This window comes from Ascaphus truei, chromosome 12 (genome assembly GCF_040206685.1).
Source record: "Ascaphus truei isolate aAscTru1 chromosome 12, aAscTru1.hap1, whole genome shotgun sequence".
Taxonomy (NCBI): domain Eukaryota; kingdom Metazoa; phylum Chordata; class Amphibia; order Anura; family Ascaphidae; genus Ascaphus; species Ascaphus truei.
In genome coordinates this window covers 22,650,707-22,678,206 of record NC_134494.1, presented here as the reverse complement: position 1 = coordinate 22,678,206, position 27,500 = coordinate 22,650,707, and the positions used below count along the sequence as shown (strand labels likewise).

The window sequence follows — 27,500 nt, the reverse complement described above, 5'->3', positions numbered from 1 at the left end:
GAGAGAGAGAGAGCGCGACAGAGAGAGAGAGCGCGACAGAGAGAGGAGAGAGAGCGCACGACAGAGAGAGAGAGAGAGAGCGCGACAGAGAGAGAGAGAGAGAGCGCGACAGAGACAGAGAGAGAGAGCGCGACAGAGACAGAGAGAGAGAGAGCCGACAGAGACAGAGAGAGAGAGAGCGACAGAGAGAGCGCGACAGAGAGAGAGAGAGAGCGCGACAGAGAGAGAGAGAGAGAGAGCGCGACAGAGAGAGAAGAGAGAGAGAGAGGCGCGACAGAGGAGTAGAGAGAGCGCGACAGAGAGAGAGAGAGCGCGACAGAGAGAGGAGAGAGAGAGAGCGGCGACAGAGAGAGAGAGAGAGCGCGACAGAGAGAGAGAGCGCGCGACAGAGAGAGAGAGCGCGACAGAGAGAGAGAGCGCGACAGAGAGAGAGAGCGCGACAGAGAGAGAGAGCGCGACAGAGAGAGAGAGAGCGAGCGCGACAGAGAGAGAGAGAGCGAGCGCGACAGAGAGAGAGAGAGAGCGTGACAGAGAGAGAGCGTGACAGAGATAGAGAGAGCGACAGAGAGAGCGCGACAGAGAGAGAGAGAGAGCGCGACAGAGAGAGAGCGCGACAGAGAGAGAGAGCGACAGAGAGAGAGAGCGACAGAGAGACACCAACAAAGCAGACTGCTGCCACCTCTACATTCCCAAAAACACAGCCCCCCCATACACCCACTGCAGCTCCCCTGTAACCCCACGCACTGCAGACACACAAAACACTCTGCACCCCTCCTCCACCCACAAAACAAACTGCAGCCCCCCCCCCCCCCCCTCTGCACCCACAAAAACACACACTGCAGAGACAAACACACCAACAAAACACTCTGCACCTCTCCTCCACCCACAAAACACACACTGCAGGCCCACCCCCCCAAACACAAAACACACACCAACAGGAGACACACCCAAAAAAACATAGACACAAACCTTTCCTCTCACTCTCCTGTGCGGAGCTCTCTGCAGGCAGGATGGGGGAGTAGTCAGTGCCTGGCTGCAGCAGGGTGGGGGAGGAGTCAGTGCCTGGCTGCAGCAGGGTGGGGGAGGAGTCAGTGCCTGGCTGCAGGCAGGATGGGGGAGGAGTCAGTGCCTGGCTGCAGCAGGGTGGGGGAGGAGTCAGTGCCTGGCTGCAGGCAGGATGGGGGAGGAGTCAGTGCCTGGCTGCAGCAGGGTGGGGGAGGAGTCAGTGCCTGGCTTCAGGCAGGATGGGGGAGGAGTCAGTGCCTGGCTGCAGGCAGGGTGGAGTCAGTGCCTGGCTGCAGGGTGGGGGAGGAGTCAGTACTTGGCTGCAGGCAGGGTGGGGGAGGGGTCAGTGCCTGGCTGCAGGCAGGGTGGGGGAGGAGTCAGTGACTTGCTGCTGCCTCCTGTCCAATCACCTCCCCTGTCTGAGAAGCTAATCTCACTCTTTGTGAATGAGAACTGAAAGCCGATTGGCTGAAAAACTTTGCAAGGTGCCAAAAATTCCGGGCCATTACTGATTGGATAATGCCCGGAATTTTAATGAGAGACCAGGGATTTCAATAATGCCCAGAATTTACCAGCTTTAGCCTATAATATGTAATAATCCCAGAAGAGGGCATTACTGGCCAATAATGGCCGGAATTATACAGCTTTAGACTATAATATCATATAACTTTCAAAAGCTATTGTTAGCAACCATATATCCTACCAACTATAATCCTAATGGCAAAATTTGAAATTAACAAAAATGATAAAAAATAAAATGTATGAGTGAGTCTGCTCTGTGTGCATCAGTGTATGTATGTGAACTATCCTGAAGCTAGGGTCACGTGTTGAGGTATGAATAGCTTCAGTTAGCTTTAACTCATGTCTTCCCTCTTCCAAAGCATGACAAGTCCTTAATGTCTTTCTTAACTTTATTACAGGATTAGAAAACACAGGAACTTGTAGGTGTAGTGTAGGCAGAGAGGGCTTCTCTATGTGGGATGCTTCTATGAGGTTAGACTATGGTAAGAGAGAAAGGCCTTACCAGGGGTGGATGCAGACGCGTCTGTACTCACTGTGATCTAGGGTGGAAAAGGAAGTGAGGAGCGATGTGGGTAAAGGGAATAGCTTTGGGACAGACTATCTATTCCAAACAGGAGGGGGGGCAGACTAGCCCATTCTGGTGAGGATCTCAGAGGCTGCTGTAACAACTCACTGGCTGCCTGCTCACAGGCAGAAAGGGCAATATATTGATACATCACACAGGCACGGTGTGTGTGTGTGTGTGGAACAAATGCCTGCAGCTGAACTTAAGGAGCTGACAAGCAGAAGGGGGGGGGCAGAAATGTGATCCTTGTTCCATGACATGAACGTATGAGTGAGTCTGTGTGTATCAGTGTATGTATGTGAACGTATGAGTGAGTCTGTGTGGATCAGTGTATGTATGTGAACGTATGAGTGAGTCTGCTCTGTGTGTATCAGTGTATGTATGTGAACGTATGAGTGAGTCTGTGTGTATCAGTGTATGTATGTGAACGTATGAGTGAGTCTGTGTGGATCAGTGTATGTATGTGAACGTATGAGTGAGTCTGCTCTGTGTGTATCAGTGTATGTATGTGAACGTATGAGTGAGTCTGTGTGTATCAGTGTATGTATGTGAACGTATGAGTGAGTCTGTGTGGATCAGTGTATGTATGTGAACGTATGAGTGAGTCTGCTCTGTGTGTATCAGTGTATGTATGTGAACGTATGAGTGAGTCTGTGTGTATCAGTGTATGTATGTGAACGTATGAGTGAGTCTGTGTGGATCAGTGTATGTATGTGAACGTATGAGTGAGTCTGCTCTGTGTGTATCAGTGTATGTATGTGAACGTATGAGTGAGTCTGTGTGTATCAGTGTATGTATGTGAACGTATGAGTGAGTCTGTGTGTATCAGTGTATGTATGTGAACGTATGAGTGAGTCTGTGTGGATCAGTGTATGTATGTGAACGTATGAGTGAGTCTGCTCTGTGTGTATCAGTGTATGTATGTGAACGTATGAGTGAGTCTGTGTGTATCAGTGTATGTATGTGAACGTATGAGTGAGTCTGTGTGTATCAGTGTATGTATGTGAACGTATGAGTGAGCCTGTGTGTATCAGTGTATGTATGAGTGAGTCTGTGTGTATCAGTGTATGTATGTGAACGTATCAGTGTATGTATGTGAACGTATGAGTGAGTCTGTGTGTCTCAGTGTATGTATGTGAATGTATGAGTGTGTCTGTGTGTCTCAGTGTATGTATGTGAACGTATGAGTGAGTCTGTGTGTATCAGTGTATGTATGTGAACATATGAGTGAGTCTGTGTGTATAAGTGCATGTATGAGTTAGTGTGCTCTGTGTGTATAAGTGCATGTATGAGTTAGTGTGCTCTGTGAGTATAAGTGCATGTATGAGTTAGTGTGCTCTGTGTGTATAAGTGCATGTATGTATGAGTTAGTGTGCTCTGTGTGTATAAGTGCATGTATGAGTTAGTGTGCTCTGTGTGTATAAGTGCATGTATGAGTTAGTGTGCTCTGTGTGTATAAGTGCATGTATTGGTTGTGGCAGGATGTCCGTGCTCAGTGAGGAGCCAACAAGTCTTTTGATGTAAGAATACGTTGGTGGTTTATTTTTTCACATAAACAAACAGAAATTTAGGAACGCCATCCCCTTTAAAGCAAAACAAATCCTAAACATTACAGCATTCTCCACAGTTAGGGAGACTTACTAAACAAGCAAACGGGACCTGACTAACTAGCTGTTTCAGCTTTGCCAGTTTCCAGACAGAATCAGTATTTGGCAGTATGAGTGAGCTCCTTACCTTGGAGCTTATTTCTTCCAGATTGAAGTACTGTAAGTGGTCCGCTGTGTCTCTCCTCCTGAGAGAGTCTGTAAAAGCTTTTACCTCTTCCCTTTTTAACCAGGTTAGTTGGGGTTAATTAGGTGCACCTGTAGATAGCGGAATTATTCTCCCACATACTGGAAAGCATGGATACTGCAACCTCCTGCTAACATACACACAGTCTGACTCACACGGTGTATGTGAGTCAGTCTGGTGTGTGTGTGTGTGTGTGTGTGTGTGTGTGTGTGTGTGTGTGTGTGTGTGTGTGTGTGTGTGTGTGTGTCAGTCATTCTGCTCTGTGGATCAGTGTATGTATGTGTGTATCTGTCAGTCTACTCTATGTGTATCAGAGTATGTGTGTGTGTGTGTCAGTCATTCTGCTCTGTGTTTAGCAGTGTACGTGTGTATCTGAGTCAGTCTGCGCCGTGTGTATCTGTGTGTGTGTATCTGAGTCAGTCTGCTCTGTATCTGTGTGTATCTGAGTCAGTCGTGTATCTGTGTGTGTATCTGAGTCAGTCTGCTCTGTATCTGTGTGTGTGTATCTGAGTCAGGTGTGTGTGTGTACTGTACCTGAGTCAGTCTGCTCTGTGTGTATCTGCAGCAGGACACAACGCGTCAGCGGGAACAGACACCTTTCTGTCTCCATTAGCCGCACATGTAGAAGTTTGCACGTCAGAGAGTGCAATAACACCTCCGTCTGTAAGGTGTCTTTATGGCGTAGCACTGCTTAGTAAATATGGACCTTGATGAATAAGGTTGCATACTATCCAGGGTGCAGGCAGCGCATCTCTGGGGTAAACTGTATCTCTCCGAGGGGCGAAGTTTAAATTATCCATCTAAACTCACCTGTGAGATACACTAAGTGGTCAGAGAAAAGCAAAAAGCAAATATTTACAGTGAAAAACTGGAAATGAAGACTTGAAAACTGAGTGATCAGCAATTTACTGTCACAAGAGGAACAAAAACTCACCGAATGCCCCTTTCCACCGATGGAGTGAATCTTTAGTACAATATATATTTGTTGCTATTTACCCAGAATCCCTGGCTGCAGCGATAGCATTGTATGCTAAGAGATAATGGAGGGAAAGGCAGGTTTGTGGACCTCGCGTATGCTGCCGTTGCCGTCGCCACAGGTGAAAGTTATATTTTGCCGGGCGGTGGCGGTGCGGGTTTCCGGCTATTTGATTGGTTCAAGGGACGTCACATGAGGCGACTGCCCTTGAAAAATCTAATTTTGCCGGCTACCAGTTTTCGCGACGGTGACGTCTCTTCGTCGCCGTCGCGCTTACTATAAGCGCACGCGGCGGCAATGCATTTGTTTTCGGGCGGTGTCACGTCGCCGGCACTATAAGCGCGGCCTTAGACACGTGAAGGCGCTCACAGCATGGTACTTTTATTTGCTGCAAAATACGGTCCAAAGAACTTTGCCCCAATGTTTAACAAATGTAACATTTCAGGCACAGTATCGCTGTTTTACTTTTCAGCCACCAACTACTGTGTAGAGTTGTGTTGAAGGTACTAATACCTGTCTCTGGATCCACGTTGGAGTATGTAGAGTAGATGGAGCTGTTATCCGAGTTCATAATCTGAACAAGAGACCTGTGACGCCTGTAAATTTTATGTACAAACTATATCTCTATACAACTCTTGCGTTGATCCCCATAGATGCTCTAGATAAGTAGTGGCCAATTCCAGTCCTAAAAAAGGACACCAATGGGTTAGGTTTTAAGGATATCCCTGCTTCAGCACAGGTGGCTCAGTTGTTGACTGAGCCACTGATTGAGCTACCTGTGCTGAAGCAGGGATATCTTTAAAACTGGACCTGTTGGTGGCCAGAGTACTGGAGTTGGCTACCCCTGAGCTAGATCAGGTCTAGATCTACAACTTTGCCCTGTGGTAGAACAAGAGTGGATGCTTATACCCTGTAACTATACAGTGTTACTTCCGACTCAGACTACTTCGTGCTCAACCTCCCACCTTATCATTGCTACAAACACTGGATGGCTTCCTTCTTCCTGTCCCTTGGATTCCAGCGCCCCCTTGAGTCCCTCAGTGGCACTGCGCATACAATGTTAGACTGGGGTCCCCATTGATTGACAGAGAAGAGTGAAGCTTTGGATCCAGCTTGTCAATTCTAACTAATTTTCTGCAAGTGAGTCACACTGATTTGGAGTTATCCTCACTGATTTTAAGCATCAGTATCTCAGTTTCTCATAGACTTCAATGGAGTCTCACCGACACAAATATCACGGATTTAGTCATTCAAGGCCATCATCTCTTCAGTTGGATGTCAAATAGGTTTCCTGCTCTCATACAGCCCATACAGTCAGTGTCTTACGCAGCCAGGTAGCTTAATTCACCGGTCTTAAACCTATCCTCAAGGACCACCGTCCAACACAGGTTCTAGGAACAATCAATGCACTAGCAAATTTTAATAGACTCACTTTTGCGTAGAATATTTATTAGTAGATCAGCAAATAAAATAGTGGATAGCCGTGTTGGTAATTTCTTCCATGTAGTAACAAAGGAGGAAGAGGGAGTAGGGGGTATGATAAGTTTTATTGATGCAACAAGTAGTTGATATGTTACATGCTTTCTAACCTCTCGGGATCCTTCGTTGGGTATGGTGTGGTATTTTCTGCTATACCCGATGACGGACCCGGAGAGGTTCGACAGCTTGTAACATATCAACCGCTTGTTAGTTCAATAAAAGGTATCATACCTACTCCCTCCTCTGCTACTATGAGTAGGTCACAAAACCTGGTGTGGCTTAGCAGCCTGAGGGGTGGTGGATTTGAGTACCCTATATTAATAAATACACACCAATAAGAGCTGCTTGGGTGGTGCAGTACCTGGTCCCGTGGAGTTTTAAACATGTTACACCTCCTTCTTTTCTTCTCTGCCATCTTCTTGAAACCCAGCAGTGTGCAACCTCCCGGATTCTCCAAGTCACCCACAGCCTCTCCACTGCTCTGTTCTCCCCGTACCCAACGCCCCATCTGGTTTCTACAACCTTCCAGGTGCTAAGCTCTGCCCTTCTCATTCCCATCCTGTCCCTGTGTGTTGCTTTGTGATGAGTGACAGTGGCAGGTGTTTCTGTCCCTGCCTGATCATCCCTCTGTAGGCAGGTGAAGGTATCCTCTCTTCAGCAACTCAGCTGTCCCATCAACTTCAGTAGCATCTGGTTCTCTTCTTTCAGCCTCTTATTCTCGTCCTCGGCTCTCCGCAGCCTCTGTGTCAAGGAGGCATCATTTGCAATCAATAACAGTTTAAATACAAGTTGCAATGGAAATATTAATGTGTACAATAATACAGCAGAATATTACATATTTTAACAACTTGTTTTTTCCCTTTCCCATACCGATACGTAATTGTTTCATATATTAAAATATGTATGTGTTAATAATAGCATATGTCTATGTATTTACTAGTCTGTAATTACCCTATGTTTCATACCCAATAAACTGTACGTCGAACTTTTGCAGGCATAATGAGTTTCTGTCTGTAACAAGGACATATCCCTGTTTAAGAGAAACTGCCACTAGTGTTCTGAAAATCCAGCAGAGAGATGGTTAATTACAGCTAGTGGGAGGACAGAAAGACTTCCTTAGTTGCTGCACTGAGAACAACATCCCTTATCGGGCTTACAATATCCTTTATGTAAACATAATTAATAAAATAAGTGTTGGAGCAGACGCAATATAGTGGACCGAAATTATAAAAACAATTAAAACTTAGGAGAGGCTAGGGTGCTTAATTAGAACGCTACGGTCAAGCTATTAGAATCACCGATTAATTAATTGGTAATCAATCATACTATTGAATTGGCTATGATCTGTGTGCACAACAGAGCAATACTACAAACATGTACACCATTACTATATCAATAGATGTGTTTAAGACTGCGCACTATTATTTTTCTTAGATACGCACGTTTATTAAGCTGACTCACCCAGATCATAGCCAATTCAATAGTACGACTATGATTACCAATGAATTAATAGGTGATTCTAATAGCTGTACCTTATAATTTCGGCCCACTATATTGCGTATACTCCAACACTTATAATTTTATTAATTATGTTTAAACAAAGGATATTTTAAGCCCGATGAGGGGTGTTCTTCTCAGTGCCGCAACTAAGGAAGTCTTTCTGTCCTCCCATTTTGCCATAATACTTCCTTCCTGCTAGCACCACCTCTCTGCTACTTAAGTGTTTGGAGTTTCTACACATTGCACGCAATATTTAATTACACCCTCTTTGGTATTTGAGCAGGGCACACATCCAACACCCCTCCCCCCACCCCCTTCAACCTCCCCTTCCATGCACCCTCCCCTCTTCCAACTCCCCCTTCCTCCCCCTCCTCCCAAATCTCTTCGGGGCAGGGACTCCATTTCCTAATGTTTTCTTTAATCTGTAGCGCTTATTCCCGTTATGTCTCCAATGATCTTGTCACGTGTATTGCTGCTCTGAAGCGCTATGTGCAAAGTTACATAGTAGATGAGAAGACGTACATCCATCAAGCTCAACCGATGCTAAATTTAGACGACAGATACTTTATCCTATATCCGTACTTACAGTATATTGATCCAGAGGAAGGCAAACAAAAAACGACAGTGAAATATCCAATGATCTCATAAGGGGAAAAATAAATCCCTTCCTGACTCCAAGAATTGGCAATCAGATTACTCCCTGGGTCAACATCCTTCCCATGTATACTTATTAGGTATATTCCTGTATACCTTTCCTTTCTAAAAAAAAGATGTCCAACCTTTCTTTGAACAAACCTATTATATCTGCTGTCACAGTCTCTATGGGTAATGAATTCCACATTTTAACTGCCCTTACTGTAAAGAACCCTTTCCTTTGTTGCTGGTGAAATCTCCTATCCTCCAACCTTAACGGAGGAACATAGCGCTATATAGATAAAGATATACCTACATACTGTACATACATATTGTATAGTGACTTACCCAAGGTGGCAAGGAGCTGACACGGGTTTGAACCAAGGTTGCGACGTCTTCCAAACTAGTATTCTGCCCTTTTAATTAATCTTAGTGAACGGGATGGTGTGTTACCTGCGGTATATAGCTCACACCTTGTGGTTACTGCAGCGGTTCTCAACTCCAGTCCTCAAGACCCCCCAACAGGACAGGTTTTCAGGATATCCCAGCTTCAGCACAGGTGGCTCAGAGACTGAGCCTCTGATTGAGCCACCTGTGCTGAAGCAGGGACTCATTGAGCCAGCTGTGCCGAAGCAGGGACTGACTGAGCCACCTGTGCGGAAGCTGGGATATCCTGAAAACCTGACCTGTTGCGGGGTCTTGAGGACTGCAGTAGAGAACCCCCGGGTTACTGTATAAGGGCCTTTAAGTGTATTTGTGCATTTGTCCCAGCGTTCGCTCAGTTCTGTACAGGGGTCTCACCTGAGTCAGGGTCTTCACCTCCTTTTGAAGTTGGAGCAGTGCCCTGTCTCTGTCACTCAGCTGTGCACCCAGTCTGTGGTTGTCTTGCCTCTTTGCTCTCACTGCCTGATAAATGCAAACAGTCACTACAGAGGTTGTGCTAAGTATCAGCCCTGGCATATTCCCACTTTGCACTGGAAGGGACGTATCTGATGGTCCAGAACAGAATCATACATGAGCAACACCTCCTGTCTACACGGTGTACCTACCTCACTGTGCAGACACTAAATAGCAGATTATGATGTGTGACTTCTGTAATTAAGCATACAGGGACCAAATTCAGGATGGCTGAGGGGTACCAGGTCAGTGCCTGAACAAATACCATTGTTATGGACACATGACCATTTTTATCAGCGAGACTCAAAAAAAAAAAAGATCTATGAAATGCTGATGCTAAAAATCAGTGAGACTGACTCCAAATCAACGAGATGCAAAGCAGATCAGCGACAGGTCGGGGAAACCCCATATTTACTTATTGTCATTTTCACGTGGGTCCCAATAAGATGAAGCCTCACAAATCATTGTCTCTTGATGGCCGTACCTTCTGGAGGTCCTCCAACCAGCTCTGCCTTGCCTTCTGGTTGCTCTCTTTCTTGTCTGGCGCTTGGCCGGGATTATCGGGACCTGTGTCCGTCCTCCTGCGAACGGCAAGGGGTCCACAGTTACTAAATGGTGCAGATCCAGAAGACGCTGTCCAAGGTTCGGAAGACATATTGTGGCCCTGTGACAGAGTGAAGTCAACTCCTATCAGTTACGCCTGGGAGACATATGTCTGAGTGCTTCATCCAGCACTCATAAGGGTTAACTCAGGTGGAAGTTAGGAAATCAGAACTCTTTAGCTGACACCTGAGAGCCAGCAAGGTAGATAAAGGATCATGTGACTGGCAGTAGCTGCCAGAGAGAGAGAGAGAGAGAGAGAGAGAGAGAGAGAAGCACACTGCTGCGTGAGCCCTTAGCCAGAGGGATTTCACCAAAGACTACTTCAACTAAAGTAAGGATTATTCATTTGTTTACTGACTGCTTAAAGTACCCTTATGGTTTGGTTCTGGTTTGGCCAGCCTGCTAGATAGGTCTGCTGTGTTATTAGTCAGTTTTTCTCCCAAAGTGGAGCAGGATTTATTTTGTTAAAGGGACAGTGTACCCGCATGTTATGTTACTGTTGAGAAATAAAGCCACTAAACGTTTTTATTTATCCTGAAACTATACGTGTGGACTGTTCCCTGACCTCGGCTACAGGTGGTGTCAGAAGTGGGATGTCGGACGGCCCCTATATCTGAAGGGCCACACAAAAAAAAAAATGGAGAAATTTTTTTCTCAGTTCCTTGAGCAACAGCTCCAGCTTGCAGAGAAGCAAGCAGAGCGACAAGCCCAGCAAGATGAGCAACAAGCCCAGCAAGCTGAGCGACAAGCCCAGCAAGATGAGCAACAGGCCCGGCGAGAGGAAAAGCTACTCCAACTGCTGGTCGAAGGCCCAACCCCAGGCAGACCAGAGATTCCAAATAACCCACCGGTGATGCTGCCTAAAATGAAGCCAAACGAAGACCCAGAGGCATTTCTCCTCACTTTTGAAAGGGTAGCCACGGCCCACGGCTGGACAGTTGATCGCTGGGTAACGACTCTGGCTCCACTCCTCATAGGGAAAGCTCAGGCAGCCTACCAGGCTCTTCCAGCGGACGAGGCCATGGACTATCAGAAACTAAAGGCTGCTATTCTGGATCACCTAGGCCTCACGCCAGAGACCTACCGACAGCGGTTCCGGACAGTCAAATATACAAACCGAGACAGACCCCGGGTCATAGCCCACCGCTTAGTAGACTTATGTGCCAGGTGGATACAACCAGAAAAACATGACAAGGCAGAGATCCTTGAACAGTTTGTGCTCGAGCAGTTCATACAGATACTACCCCCCTCCTCGCACTCCTGGGTAAAAAGACACGCTGCATTTTCCCTGGATTCAGCGGTCCACTTGGTGAAAAACTTCCTGGGCGACGACACCCAACAGGATAGCTGGGAACGGCCGGTGCAAACACCAGTTGCTTCCGGTGATACTAGAGGCAGGAGAGCAGACAATCGAGGGGTCTACAACCTGCCAGCTCGGGAGATCCAGTCAACCCAATCGGAAGACCCTTTCCCATCTCGGAGGGTTCCTGGTACAAACTCCCGCAGAGACGCCCATCCTGGGTCCGAGGCCACTGGATCACTCAAGGGAGGCCGCCACCCACAGTATTCCCTGAGAACCTGGACTCCTGTCACCCACCCGGTGGAGAGGATAACCACACCAACCAGAAGGGAGGACCCCATCCAACAGCGGAGAGGTCCAAACACCGAGCCCCGTCGAGAGCTTCCGCGGACGACCGAGTTTGCGGACTCAGGAGATGAGGAAATGGACTGTTCATATGGCAGAACCACTGCCACAGCTTGTCTCCGAGGGGACCACAATCCGTGGTTAGTCCCAGCATCTCTGGAGGGGACAAAAGTAAACGCCATGCTGGACTCGGGCTCTGGAAAAACCCTGATCCTAGAGGGCCTAATTCCAAGCAATAGGCTATCTTATGACTCTCCTTGGAATATCGAGTGTATCCATAGGGATACAAAGAGATACCCGACGGCGAACGTTACACTGCGTATCCAGGATCAAGAGGCTAGCCTACTAGTGGGAGTTGCTCCCTGGCTACCTGCTCCTGTTCTACTTGGCCGAGACTGGCCCTACCTCGAAACATTGTTGGCCCCTACTCCTACTAAGCCTACTTCTCTGGTACCGGAGAAGCCCGGAGACTTGTTCCCTTTTTCCCCAGAGATTTTCCCCTGTAGACACCATGTCCCAAAGACACGTAAACAGAGACGTGCGGAAAAAGAGGACTGGTTAAGAAAGGCTGGGACTTTTGGTAACATTAGTCAGCCCAAAGGACTGCAGGTCATGGCCGGGGATGACCAAGGTGGGGAACAGATAGATACGGGAGTGTTGCCAGACCTGGATCTTCCTGACTTCCGTCAGAGGCAGAGGGAGGACCCAGCTCTGGCTAGAAAATATGAGAAGGTGGTACAGGTCAACAACAAGATAATAGATGAACAAGGTGTAAAAGTGTTTCCACATTTTGAACTGTTGAATGACATACTATATCGTGTGAATAAGGTTACACAAACAGGGGAGGTCATTCGACAGATGCTAGTCCCTAAAGGGTTGATTAAAACAGTGTTTACCCTAGCCCATACTCTCCCATGGGGTGGTCATTTGGGCAGAGATAAGACCACGGACCGCATCTCGTCCCGGTTTTACTGGCCAGGCATACATGGTGACATCATGAAACTATGTGAGACATGTCCTGAATGCCAGTTAACTAGCCAAAAAGGACAGAAGCCAGCTCCTTTGTTTCCTCTGCCCTTGGTAGCCGTCCCATTTGAGAGAATTGGGGTAGATCTGGTTGGACCTTTAGAACCCTCTGCGAAGGGACATAAATTTATACTTGTTGTTGTTGTTGATTATGCCACCAGGTATCCTGAGGCCTTCCCTCTGAGATCAGCCACTGCTAAACAGGTTGCTCACAGGCTGTTAGAACTGTTTTCTAGGGTAGGACTTCCACAAGTAATGTTAACTGACCAGGGAACAAATTTCATGGCAAAGTTAATGCAGGATGTCCTGAAGTTATTGGAGGTAAAATCCGTCCGGACCTCGGTCTACCATCCTCAGACTGATGGATTGGTAGAGAGGTTTAACCGTACTTTAAAAACTATGCTTAGGAAGTTTGTGGACACTGAAAAGCGAGCTTGGGATGAACTTCTCCCTTTCCTGTTGTTTGCGGTACGAGAAGTTCCCCAATCATCCACAGGTTTCTCCCCGTTTGAGCTCCTATATGGACGCCAACCTCGGGGTATTCTCGACCTACTGAAGGAATCCTGGGAGGAGGAGCCCTCCCCCCTCCAAGAATACCCTTCAGTATGTCATAGACCTTAGAAACCGCCTAGACATGATAGGTCGGTTTGCGAAGGAAAACCTCAAATCTGCTCAAGAACGTCAAGAGAGGCAGTACAACCAAAATGCTCGCTTGAGGGTCTTCCAACCTGGGGACCAAGTGATGCTACTACTACCGACATCAGAGAGTAAACTCCTTGCGAAGTGGCAGGGTCCTTTCCAAGTTCTCCGCCGCACCGGGGAGGTGAACTATGAGATCTCTCAACCAGGGTCCAGGAAGGGTAAACAAATCTACCACGTGAACCTCCTGAAACCCTGGAAAATGATGAGATCGCTGTTCATTCACCCTCGGGAAGGAGAGACAGATTTGGGTCCAAAGCTTCCAAAGGGTAGTATGTACACTGACCATCAGGTTCCCATGGGAGAGCAGTTAACAACGGAACAAAGGTCAGACCTACTTAATGTATGTGACCAGTTCCCAGATGTTTTTTCTGAGCTGCCAGGGCAGACTGATTTAGTGTCCCATAGGATTGAGACAGAACCTGGTGTAAAAGTACGGTCCCGTCCCTATAGATTGCCAGAGGGCCGAAAAGACCTGGTAGAGAGGGAGATAATAGACATGTTGGAATTGGGCGTGATCGAGGAGTCCCACAGCGAATGGTGTAGCCCTATCGTGTTGGTCCCTAAACCAGATGGGAAGGTGAGGTTTTGCGTGGATCTGCGAAAGGTAAATGCTGTATCCAGATTTGATGCATATCCAATGCCTAGGGTGGATGAATTGCTTGATTCGCTTGGTAAAGCAGAGTATATCTCCACCCTAGATCTCACGAAAGGATATTGGCAGATACCTCTAGCGGAAGAATCCAAATGCAAAACTGCCTTCGCCACCCCTCTCGGTTTATACCAATTCGTCACTATGCCATTTGGGTTACATGGGGCTCCAGCCACGTTCCAAAGGTTAATGGACAAGGTACTATGACCCCATAGGGCATATGCCGCGGCCTACTTGGATGACATTGTCATCTATAGCAGACACTGGCAGTCTCATATAAAAAGGTTAAGGGCAGTCCAAACGTCCTTAAGAGAAGCAGGGCTCACTGCAAATCCAAAAAAATGTGCCCTGGGTAAATCCACTACAAACTACTTGGGCTATGCCGTTGGGGGAGGGATAGTAAGGCCACTAGCTAGCAAGGTGGCCACCATAAAGGAAGTCCCCACCCCACAGACAAAGACACAGGTCCACTCCCTTTTGGGGTTAGCACGGTATTACCGGCGGTTTATCCCAAATTTTTCAGAAATATCTGCACCCCTAACAGATCTGACAAAAAAGAGTGCCCCGACCCAAGTTAAATGGTCTTGCGAGTGCCAAGACGCCTTTGACATGCTAAAAAAGTGCCTGTCAGAGGGCCTCGCTCTTCGGAGCCCAGATTTTAAAGAGCCCTTCATCATCCAGACGGATGCCTCAGAGGTAGGACTGGGAGCAGTGCTGTCTCAGCAATTTGATGGTGTTGAACACCCCATACTGTTCATCAGCCGGAAGCTGTTCCCAAGGGAAGTGAGGTATTCCGTTATTGAGAAGGAGTGCCTCGCTGTAAAATGGGCAATTGAGGCCTTGAGACATTATGTCGCCGGAGTACACTTCACCCTGGTCACTGGGCATGCGCCCTTGAAGTGGTTAAACACCATGAAGGACACAAATCCAAGGTTGACCAGGTGGTATATTGCCCTCCAACCCTTCTCTTTTGATATTCAGCATAGACCTGGAAAGGACCATGGAAATGCTGATTTTTTGTCAAGGGAAGGAGTGGAGGGTCAGGCTTCAGCCGTGTGGGACACTAGCCACACACAAACAGGGGAGGTATGTGACAGAGTGAAGTCAACTCCTATCAGTTACGCCTGGGAGACATATGTCTGAGTGCTTCATCCAGCACTCATAAGGGTTAACTCAGGTGGAAGTTAGGAAATCAGAACTCTTTAGCTGACACCTGAGAGCCAGCAAGGTAGATAAAGGATCATGTGACTGGCAGTAGCTGCCAGAGAGAGAGAGAGAGAAGCACACTGCTGCGTGAGCCCTTAGCCAGAGGGATTTCACCAAAGACTACTTCAACTAAAGTAAGGATTATTCATTTGTTTACTGACTGCTTAAAGTACCCTTATGGTTTGGTTCTGGTTTAGCCAGCCAGCCTGCTAGATAGGTCTGCTGTGTTATTAGTCAGTTTTTCTCCCAAAGTGGAGCAGGATTTATTTTGTTAAAGGGACAGTGTACCCGCATGTTATGTTACTGTGGAGAAATAAAGCCACTGAACGTTTTTATTTATCCTGAAACTATACGTGTGTACTGTTCCCTGACCTCGGCTACAGGCCGTCCTGCCACAGGCCCATTCAGATAAATGAGTCATAAGGTGTCTTTTGGGATAGCACTGCTTCGTAAATAAGATAACCACACTAGAACTGTGAAACAGCAACTGATATGAAAAGCAACACTGACTGTAGTACCCATGAACTCCTTATCATTGTACAGTTCAGTAGGGCCCCACATATTCAACAGGTTCGGTTCCGGGCCCCTGCCGATAAAACGGAAATCGCTGAAAAGCGGAACATAGCTTTTTCTTGTGCAGAGCGCCCAAATGCTATGTCCACCGGCGATTTCCCATCTCTCCTCCCTCCTGGCGCCAACCCAGAATGCAGCATTCTGCGCATGCGTGGACTCTGCGTTCCTTTCTGCGCATGCGCGGACTCGGCGTCCCTGCTGCACATGCGCGGAAAAAATGACTGCAGTCGGGAAACAGTCCCGCCGTATTTGCGGATCGCCGAGAAGCGGAACGTCGAAAAGCGGGGCACTACTGTAGATAGATTTGAAGCAAAAGGTGACATTGTGTGCTCATTGGCATGTTATTTCCCAGAATCCCTAGCTGCAGTGGAAGCATTGTATGCTAGGAGATTAATGGGGCAAAGCAGAGTTGCAGACCTGTCTGAGACATGCAAGTGATATTTTTATTTGCTGTATGCTGTACAGTGGAGGGTTTTTGGTCCCTTTTTTTTTACCCACCATGACTTATTTAATGTATAATAGCATAAAAATTATCTATGTTAAACTCAGTTTAAATCAGTATTACTTGACCCAAGGAAGAGCGATAACTCTCGAAAGCTTGTCCTATAATATCAAATGTTAGTCCACATTAAAAAGGTATCACCTAATAAATACTTAAGTACTCATTTACTCTGCACTACAGTAAAATAATCACTGTTCTCATTTTACAATAGAAGCTGTGGGAGCAGTGTCCTCCAAGCTCAGTGCATCTGAGTGTGAGGTCTGGAAATAATAAATAACAAATCTTGAGCGGACCCTGGGACAGGTAAGTGAAAAACAAACAGCTGTGTATGCCTTGATTGTTACTGCTGCCAATATTGTCAAGGGAACCCTGCCTGAACTAGCCGGTGTAAATGTACATCAGTGTATCGGCGCGTCCCTGTATAGCTGGCAGCAAGCTTAGAGCATAGCGTAATCTTCCAATGACATCATAATAAGATTTGTACTCACATGAAAGCTGTTTGTATGCTGTCCCAAAGGCGTGCGTCCAGCTGAGATGCAATGCAGGACGAAAATCCACGTGAGGGGAGCGCAGCACAGCTGGTCCAGGAAAAACTCATTGGATACTCATTGGATACTCTTTGAAAAAGCGCTATTTTAGCGTGATACGCATCAGAGGTACATCCTTGCGCCACCATGCTGTACACCCACAAGAAATCATATTTTTAGTTCATTTGCCTAGTCCCGGATTGTTTTTTCCTGGACCGGCTGTGCTTTGCTCCCTCCCACGTGGATTTTCGCCTGTTCTCATTTTACAAATAAACATACCACTTTTGTAAGCTGTGTATTTTATATCTGTACATATTCGACAGACAAATGTGTCATCTTATTTAGCCTGTGATTTGGTCAGTAATCCCACATTAACATGTAATAACGTATATACGTTCACAGAATCTCTATTATACCCACAAAACCTACTCCGCAAATATTTTATTAAATGTTAATTCTTTACTTGTATTACTTTTATCAAACTGGGTGATAGTTATATTTATCGATTTTTTATTATGTTACCTAACCCTTTCCCGGTGACACCTACAAAACATTGCAGTATCCAAGATTGACAGATGGATCCAATTCGAAATGGGTGTTTAAATAGAAGCTATCAGAACCAAAGCCCACTAATGCCAAGATGAAGCCATAGTGCAAGTGGTGAAACGCGTAGGATTACAAGACACACGAGCATTTACAAGAGATATACAAAGAAAAGCTCAGCACCTTCTTCCATGCTGGGGTGAAACCTCGAGTGGCAAACTACCAGCCAAATATCTCCTTTTCCAGATTGGACAAAGAGACGGAGCTGCACATTTGGAGAAAGCGGAGACTCTGGTACCTCAGAACTAGAGATGGGCACATTTTGGGGGGCGAATGTGGATTCGCTGTGGATCGGCCGGTTCGTTTGGTCCACGGATTACAGAGAATCAATGTCCAAAAGGGCGATTCGCATTTTTTTTAGTATTATTACCAATACACTCCGCGGATTCAGTAACCCGTGGATGGATCCTTCAGAATCCGCCGATGGGTTACTGAATCCACGGATTGGATCCTTCGAATCTGTCCACGGGTTGTATCCAATGGTGGGTTTTGATGAATCCGCACGGATTGAAACCGCCCAATTTCTTTTGCGGATTTTACACCGCAAAATGGATTTTAGGGGGTAACCGCAGCGAAAATCCGGGGACACGGATTTGGGCGGATTCGCCCATCTCTAATCAAAACCTGGCTCGGCGGTCCCTGCGGGGGATCATCTCCCTATTGGATTTCATCACCAGCACACATCGGTTGGAGAGCAGGAGATCTCAGAAGACCCTCTAAGAAAGGTGCACTTTCCCCTCCAGGACACCACGACCGTACCTCACGGGACATCTGCCCTGCAGTACAACCGTTCCCACAACCAGAGGTCGCGGACCCGGCAACAGGAGGACAGATCCCCCACAGTGCAGCCCAATGGAGGAAGGGGCAAGAGCGACCCAGTGGCCAGATCCCAATGGGAGTGCACACTCCATACCAGGCAACAATAACTAACTTTTTTAGAACCATTAGAGCGTATTATATACATGTTTTGTTTTTAATTATTATTATTATACTGAATCGAATAAAGAATTTTTGCTATTTGTGGTACCCCATGTTTTTTTGGTTGTGTATATGTCTTACGAAAAGGAGTGGTTATCCTTGAACATGGGGCAGCACAAATAAGCTAACTATCTGCGTACTCTATCAATTGCATTGACTTTTAATCTGCATTGTCAAGAAAGGAACGTCCTTCTTTTTTTCTATGCTCATTTGTGTAAATCCTTTGTGTTCAGTCTATCAGTGGTTCACATACAGTACATACACCCTTTCTGCATCTGCTCACTGAAGTGAGTTATACATCTATACATAGACCCTTATAGGGGATTGTGGCAAGATGGCCTGTAGGTGAGGTCAAACAATAGTCCACACTTGCAGTTTCAGGGTAAACCAAATGTTGAGTGGTTTTATTTCTCCACAACACAAAAACATTTGGGCGCACTGTAGCTTTAAGGCAAAACAAAATTCATAAAAAGAAAGCCTACTCCCCATAGGGAGATCTTGCTAAACATTCCAGGCCCTATCTAGTTATGGAACAATATTAAAGTTCTTACTGTATCTTTGGTTGGGAATCTCTGTCCCTAGAGTGAGTTTATGAAATCCTTCTAGTTAGGAGCTTGCACAGGACAGCTCTGTAGTCTGAATTAGCCACCTACTTACTACAAGCAGTAGCCTCCTTATCAAGCTGGTTGTCAGCTGTCTCTGCTTACTTCTTGATTGCCCGAGTATTCTTACTGGGTTAACCTCCTGAGTGCTGGATAAAGGACTCAGATGTATGCCGCGCATAATTATCAGTGCCTGACTTCACCCTGTCACAGGGATATAATCTGTACTCCCACTACTGATTTACATTATGTTTACTTTAAAAGGTTAAATAGGTTATATTCAATTGTATTTTAGATTATTTTGAAATATCACAATCAATTTAGAACAGGTCTGTCAAGACAACCGCGTCTTCTTTTTTATATTCATTTCTCAGAGAGGCTGTCCAAGCTTTGCGGGGTTTTTTTGTTTGTTGTTTTAAAAGAAAAATAGGATTGTAGCAGGCGGTCTCCGGAGCAGAACCCCTTTAATTTCAGCTCCGGGGACCCCCTGCTACCCGAAATACTTACCTCCGTAAAAGGTGCCGGTAGCATCTCCGGTTGGGCTAGCTGGGGTTCTCGTAATGGCGGATGTAAGGCTCCCGCGTCACATGGACCAGTAGGAAGCTGTGACATCATCCCTTGCAACTTCCTATTGGCCCGTGTGACCAGAAAATTTAAACAGCACCGAGATACCGGCACCCCGTACACGGGGTCCCCGGGGCTGAAATTAACGGGGTTCAGCTCCCGAGACCCCCCCCTCCCCCCACCCCCGTTTCAATCCTATTTTTTTTTTTTTTAATAGGTTGGACTGCTCCTTTAAAGGGACAGTCCCTCCTAGGAAGGAAGAGAAGTAAGGGATATGTGACAGTGATGTGTGTATTAGATTCAATTAAGCTCATTGATAAACTTGTCCGAATATTTAAAAAAAAATGAAAATAAAAAAGTAAGCCATTTTTAAAACTTATTTAAAATCTGCAACATTTCCACTGTAAACAAAAGCTTTTTTTTTACAATCTTTTTCTTATGTTTTTTGGAGCAGGGGCGCTTAACTTCATTCATCAACCCCCCCCCCCTCCCCCACCCCCCACAAACAGGTAAGGTTTTCAGGATATCCCACCTCAGCACAGGTGGCTTAACCAGTCCCCGCTTCAGCACACGTGGCTCAATCAGAGGCTCAGTCAAAGACTGAGCCTGTTTGAGACTGAGCCTCGGGTTGAGCCACCTGTTCTGAAGCAGGGATTTCCTGAAAAACTGTAAGTAGCTAGCAGCTGTGTGGGTGTGATCTTCAGTATCAGAGAGTACTGCGCAATGGTCTTTTCGTCTTGTCTGATTTCAGATACACATTCATCAACAAAGAAATTCTGAAAGACCATCTGTGAGATCCACGAACTGTTCCTCCATTCAGAGAATTGGGAACTTACCCATCAGGTTTAATATACCTGGTAGTGCGCCAAGGACTGTCTCTCTGTGTTTGCTAAACGTTCTAACATCGACTGAATCTTTCTAAGGAGCCAATTACACCGAAAAGATGTTCCAATTTTTTTAATGTCGACCCTCGGCGCTGAACTGCCCCCTGTAGGAATAATCTTTGCTCCCTCGTTTATCGCCAGTGACTTGAGCGGTAGTCGCAGCGGGATGAATGTGCGGAAGGTGTTAGTCACATGATGTGCCTGAAGATAAAACACGTACCTGTTTGCATACGTTCCCTGCAATTTCCTCAATTCCTGCAAAATATCAGATGATTTTTTTTTTTTTTAAAGCCAGAGGATTGAGAGATATTACAAATAACATACTTGACATTAAAAAGGGACGCTGAAAGGGCGCTATTAGAGAGGGTTGGGGTTCCTTACAATGCATCTGATCTCAGATGCGCTATTAGAGAGGGTTGGGGTTCCTTACAATGCTTCTGATCTCAGACGCGCTATTAGAGAGGGTTGGGGTTCCTTACAATGCATCTGATCTCAGACGCGCTATTAGAGAGGGTTGGAGTCCCTTACAATGCGTCTGATTTCAGATGCACTATTAGAGAGGGTTTGGGTCCCTTACAATGTATCTGATCTCATACGTGCTATTAGAGAGGGTTGGGGTTCCTTACAATGCATCTGATCTCAGACGCGCTATTAGAGAGGGTTGGGGTTCCTTACAATGCATCCGATCCCAGACGCGCTATTTTATACATGGGACTCCAACAGAAAACAAGCTTGTGTGGTTCAAACAGAAGGATATTTGGATAATAGGATGTGTGGGGTAAGATATAAGGAGTCAGACCAGTTTCCCTTTATATGGGTCCCAATTTGCCAACTCTTACCTGATTGGGGATACCTGCCCCTTGTTCTCTATGCCCTTCATTGACATTCAAGTGATCTTGATTCTCATCAGGGACCTAAAAAGAGACAAGGGGGTTTATTTATTAAACTGTGATTGTGGCGATTGGGTGAACTAGGGAACAAAAGCTAAAAAGACAAGTCAGCTGGAGTTTCTGTAGGATAGTGTCCCGATCGACACTATCGCAGTTAAATGAATATCCCAAAGATTAAACTCATAGCCCCTCACTGCAGAGACTTCCCATACTGGTGAAACTGGTTTAGTAACATTCATTTAAATGGAGCTGAGCACTTCAACAACATAGCGAAGCTTCCCTGCCCTAAGGACCTCAGACTCGCCTCTGGTGGGGTCATATTAACTACCCCAGTGGGCCTCCGCTTCTCCCTCAGTTTCCTCTTCTCGATTTTAGTACGGTGTTTGTTTTGAGTACTGCCTTTCTTCTCCTTGGTTTTCAGGGTCACTGAATCTTGCCCCTCATTCTCTGTATCACCAGGACATGGGGTTTTGCAAGGAACTTCTGATGGTTTTCCTCCTCCAAGATCTCTGTCCTGCACCTGGGGCTGTGCCTGAAGATCCCCTTCATGGTGGGGTGGATTGGGGTCTGTTGACCTGCTCCCCACAAGGCTGGAGGAGGAGCGAAGCCTTATCCTCTCCCGGCGAGCCCTCCACTCTTCCAGGAAAGGCACCTTCTCTGTGCTACTGACCTTGGCATCTCTGGACATCCTTGATTCCTAGGAGAGCAGAAGGGTCACAGAAAGTTCTAAGTGAGGACATACAAGTAAGGTCCCCACCCAAGCATCATAGTGACCAGAGAATGGATAGACACAAGTAAAACACATGGGGTGATAGTTATAGAGGGAGTGATATAGATACATATAGAATGATATAGATACAGATAGAGTGCTATAGATATAGACTGAGCAATATAGAAGGTGATAGAGTTGGTTATACAACTATCGAGATGAGAAGGGTTGAGTAACAATGAATGATATAAGGACAGTGCTCAATCAGATGTAGTGCTAAATCAGGATGGACATACTGTATAGAGATACTGATGTAACTATGCAGATACAGTGATACACAGGGGATTAAACAGGCCAGAAGCAGTAATGACAAGTGATTTATATCAAATGATACAGAATACATAAAGTGTATGTGGTGATACATATGGAGTGATATATAGTGTGATACAAACATATAGTTCTATAGGGTAAACTGCACCAATTGTAAATGGAAACAATGTTGCAAGTGCCCTAATATAAATAGCTGGTGCACGCTGGACTGGATGTCTCCACCAAGGCATCCAAACACATATATAAAATAGAACAATGCCCCCCGCACTTTCTGATGCAAAAATAGGAGTCACATTAATTGTAGCACAGTTGAAAAACAGATGTCCAGATGGAGCAACGTCTCAGGCGGCAAAAGCCCTTTCACACGCCCTAAGTCTTAAATGTGCTACAATCATATTGACTATCCTACACTAAATGTGACATCTATTCTTGCATCACAGAGTGCGGGGAACATTGTTCTATTCTATATGTGTGATACAAACAGAAAGATTATGGGGAAGTGATAGAAATAGGTAGGTACAGATCCTGATGGGGTTATACAAATGGAGTGATACACAGTATATGGCTGACAGGCACATATACTGACAGGGAGATTATCATGGTGAAGTGATACAGATAGATTGATAAAAATGATACAGATAAAGTGACCGTGCTGTAGTGATAGTCACAAGGTTGAAGTGATGGTGAGATACATATTGGTAGCGTGATAAAGATAGAGTGACTGGGATTAAGTGATAAAAATAGTGACACCTGCAGGCCGGCCCTGATGGAGCGACGCAGAGTGACAGTGAAAAAGTGACACAGATAGTGATACATACAGAGTGACTGGGATTAAGGGATACAAATAGTGATGCATACAGGGACCATGATGGAGCGACACAGAGTGACTGTGATTAAGTGACACAGAGAGTGATACAGAGTGACTGTGAAAAAGTGACACAGAGAGTGATACATACAGTGACTGTGATTAAGTGACACAGAGAGTGATACATACAGAGTGACTGTGATTAAGTGACACAGAGAGTGATACATACAGAGTGACTGTGATTAAGTGACACAGATAGTGATACATACAGAGTGACTGTGATTAAGTGACACAGAGAGTGATACAGTGACTGTGATTAAGTGACACAGATAGTGATACATACAGAGTGACTGTGATTAAGTGACACAGAGAGTGATACAGAGTGACTGTGAAAAAGTGACACAGAGAGTGATACATACAGTGACTGTGATTAAGTGACACAGAGAGTGATACATACAGAGTGACTGTGATTAAGTGACACAGAGAGTGATACATACAGAGTGACTGTGATTAAGTGACACAGATAGTGATACATACAGAGTGACTGTGATTAAGTGATACATACAGAGTGACTGTGATTAAGTGACACAGATAGTGATACATACAGAGTGACTGTGATTAAGTGACACAGAGAGTGATACATACAGAGTGACTGTGATTAAGTGACACAGAGAGTGATACATACAGAGTGACTGTGATTAAGTGACACAGAGAGTGATACATACAGAGTGACTGTGATTAAGTGACACAGATAGTGATACATACAGAGTGACTGTGATTAAGTGACACAGAGAGTGATACAGTGACTGTGATTAAGTGACACAGATAGTGATACATACAGAGTGACTGTGATTAAGTGACAGATAGTGATACATACAGAGTGACTGTGATTAAGTGACACAGATAGTGATACATACAGTGACTGTGATTAAGTGACACAGAGAGTGATACATACAGAGTGACTGTGATTAAGTGACACAGATAGTGATACATACAGAGTGACTGTGATTAAGTGACAGATAGTGATACATACAGAGTGACTGTGATTAAGTGACACAGATAGTGATACATCCAGAGTGACTGTGATTAAGTGACACAGATAGTGATACATACAGAGTGACTGTGAAAAAGTGACACAGATAGTAATACATACAGAGTGACTGTGATTAAGTGACACAGAGAGTGATACATACAGAGTGATTGATTAAGTGACACAGATAGTGATACATACAGAGTGACTGTGATTAAGTGACACAGAGAGTGATACATACAGAGTGACTGTGATTAAGTGACACAGATAGTGATACATACAGAGTGACTGTGATTAAGTGACAGATAGTGATACATACAGAGTGACTGTGATTAAGTGACACAGATAGTGATACATACAGAGTGACTGTGATTAAGTGACACAGATAGTGATACATACAGAGTGATTGATTAAGTGACACAGATAGTGATACATACAGAGTGACTGTGATTAAGTGACACAGATAGTGATACATACAGAGTGACTGTGATTAAGTGACACAGATAGTGATACATACAGAGTGACTGTGATTAAGTGACACAGATAGTGATACATACAGAGTGACTGTGATTAAGTGACACAGATAGTGATACATACAAAGTGACTGTGATTAAGTGACACAGATAGTGATACATACAAAGTGACTGTGATTAAGTGACACAGATAGTGATACATACAGAGTGACTGTGATTAAGTGATACATACAGCGTTACCATGATGGAGTGATACAGATAGTGACTGAGATTAAGTGATACATGTAGTGATACATACAGCGTTACCATGATGGTGTGATACAGATAGAGTGACTGTGATTAAATGATACATGTAGTGATGCATGCAGAATGACCATGATGGAATGATACAGATAGTGACTGAGATTAAGTGATACATGTAGTGATGCATGCAGAATGACCATGATGGAATGATACAGATAGTGACTGAGATTAAGTAATAAATAAAGAAGGCCTATGACAGAGGGATACAGAAAAAGTGACTATGATGGAGGGGTGCAAATAAAGTAACTAAGATGGACAGATGCATATAGAGTGAGTATGATGGAAGAATGCAGAATAAGTGAGCATGATGAAGTTATACCGAATACGTGATTCACAGAGTGCACATGATGGAGCGATACAATAGGGTGCCTATAATGGAAGGATACAGAATAAGTGATACATATGGAGTGATACAGATAGAGGGATGCAGCTGGAATGAGCCCAGTGATGTGAGTGATGGGGGAGATAACCCCATGTCTAATACCTCCTTGCTGAAGAGAAGATCCCTCTGTTTCCGCTTGCTGTCTGGGAACTCCCTGGGGGAGGAGTGAGACCCCCAGCCCAGAGCTGAGGAGATCAGACAGTGCCTTCCCAGAGGACTAGAAACCTCTGATCCTGACAGGAGGAGCCTCACAGGCCTTCTCCCCCCCTCCCTCGCACCCCAGAGTCCTTATATAGGAACGTGCCTGTTACTTGGCAGACTTTGCTTCCAAAGGCAGTGAATCATTTCCTTCATTTAATAAAAAAGGGGAGAAAGCTCCCTGGGACAACTGGTTCATTTTAACTCGGATTTTCTCTCTTCACAGAAAATTAAAAAAGAATTTAAAAAAAACTTGTGGTTTACAGGAGCCAACAAGTGCATAAAGGGCGAGAAAAGGGGGGAGATGGGAGCACTTCTCATGCAGACCCAGGGCAAGTGAAGCTTGAGGGGCAGAGGAAAGAGGCAGGGGTGCACCTGTGTGCTCTGAGATCTAGCCGCTGATACAGAGATGGAGTCAGATGCAGAGTCAGACTGATATATGTGATCCTGTCTCTATATCCTTATTCTCGCTGCCCTCTTGGTCCAATGTACCCTTTCCTGCAATCAGAAAGTAGAAAAACAGGATATTCAGCGCTCGTGCTGTATGATGGTGTGGATGATCCCTTTGCAGCATGTACATAAAGCGTCTCCCCAGAAACTCTCAAATCTAGGTGAACCCCCCTTAAAAAGGGGGGAGGGCACCCTGAAATACAAGATAATAAAAAATGCACAAATGCGCACCAGGGATTAGTGGAAGGTAATTTATTAAAAATACACACAAACTCTGAGGGGATCCAACCCCACCTCAGAACAGCTGTGCAGCTGGACGGCTAAGTACTACCCAGGAGAACACCTGATGGTGACTAAACCCTAAGCTGCACAGTATACAAATACAGCAAAATTTATATAAAAACACATGAAAGAAAAAAACAAACATGAAAACAACCTATCAACAGATTTGTATAGAAACCGCCATAAGGTTGGGCACTGGCAAGGGGAAACGGGCACTCACACTGAGACAGTCAGCAGACTCGCGGTGTCTGCACAGGATCCGGATCTCGGCACCGCGGAGATGGAAAAAACCGCTGCTGTCTCCTGCAGGCTCCGTCTCAGCTTACCAGCATACACGCGCAGGATGACCTGTCGTGACCTCTACGCGTTTCGTACCAAGTACTTCGTCAGGAGGTGGGGTTGGATCCCCTCAGAGTTTTTGTGTATTTTTAATAAATTACCTTCCACTAATCCCTGGTGCGCATTTGTGCATTTTTTATTACCTTTCCTGCAATCCTACACATCCTGGATCACTTCTTGGGCACATAGATCGCTTATTATGAGTATGGCTCACTTTTTAGGAGTATGACTCTCTCATTAGGAGCACGAGTCACTCATTAGGCATATAGTTCACACATTAGGCGCATGACTCATTCATTAGGAACATGACTCACTCATTAGGAGCATGACTCACTCATTAGGAGCATGACTCACTCATTAGGAGCATGACCGCTTATTAGGTGCAAAGATCACTCATTAGGAGCATGACTCACTCATTAGGGACATGACTCACTCACTAGGAGCATGGCTCACTTATTCGGGGTGTATGTTACTCATTATAAGGCTGTTTCCCTCATTAGAAGTGAGTCTCACTCATTGTAAGTCTATCTCCCTTGTTAGAATTAAGTCTCACTCATTTTAACATAACCTCATAGAATTCAGTCTCACACCTACAAACCTGTCCTGTTTTGTTGAGTAACTCTTGTTAGACACAGTTGTGCTTCCCCATCATTCCTTCACCTCCCAATCTACAATACTGCGGCATTATGGTATATCTCATGTTTACTATACCGATCCTTATAACCAGTGTTCGACAAATCCATTCACTTACAGGCCCGTGGCGACTGGATTTGGCCCCGTGGCGACCTCCTCATGACCGCCCAAGCAGGGCGGGATTGGGGACGGGACTAGGTGGCGAGTAGATTTTTTTGGTTCGGCGAGTAGATTTTTGGGTGAT

General features: G+C 45.5%; 1 protein-coding gene across 2 annotated transcripts; it reads right to left on the bottom strand.

Moving 5' to 3' along the window:
- Positions 1-5,688: 5,688 nt before the first annotated feature.
- On the bottom strand, positions 5,689-25,605 carry LOC142464013 (PRKC apoptosis WT1 regulator protein-like). Of its 2 annotated transcripts, none has more exons than XM_075566994.1 (7): positions 25,457-25,605; positions 21,627-22,019; positions 21,272-21,346; positions 20,653-20,687; positions 9,853-9,949; positions 9,273-9,377; positions 5,689-7,079 (listed from the first exon to the last, which is right to left on the bottom strand). In XM_075566994.1, exons 2-7 carry the CDS (start codon positions 22,008-22,010, stop codon positions 6,993-6,995), a joined length of 783 nt encoding a protein of 260 aa, XP_075423109.1. In that variant the 5' UTR covers positions 22,011-22,019; positions 25,457-25,605; the 3' UTR covers positions 5,689-6,992. The 2 variants fall into 2 exon arrangements, with proteins under 2 accessions (XP_075423109.1, XP_075423110.1); XM_075566995.1 differs by lacking the exon at positions 25,457-25,605 and adding an exon at positions 25,292-25,432.
- Positions 25,606-27,500: the final 1,895 nt, after the last annotated feature.

Bases quoted from the DNA above. Each gene is read 5' to 3' on its own strand.
- LOC142464013 (XM_075566994.1), bottom strand. From the start codon at position 22,010: ATGTCCAGAGATGCCAAGGTCAGTAGCACAGAGAAGGTGCCTTTCCTG. The intron at 21,347-21,626 runs GCGAGTCTGAGG...GTCTCTTTTTAG, and splicing joins TTAATATGACCCCACCAGAG to GTCCCTGATGAGAATCAAGA. The intron at 9,378-9,852 runs GTACGGCCATCA...TGCATTTATCAG, and splicing joins GGTTGGAGGACCTCCAGAAG to GCAGTGAGAGCAAAGAGGCA.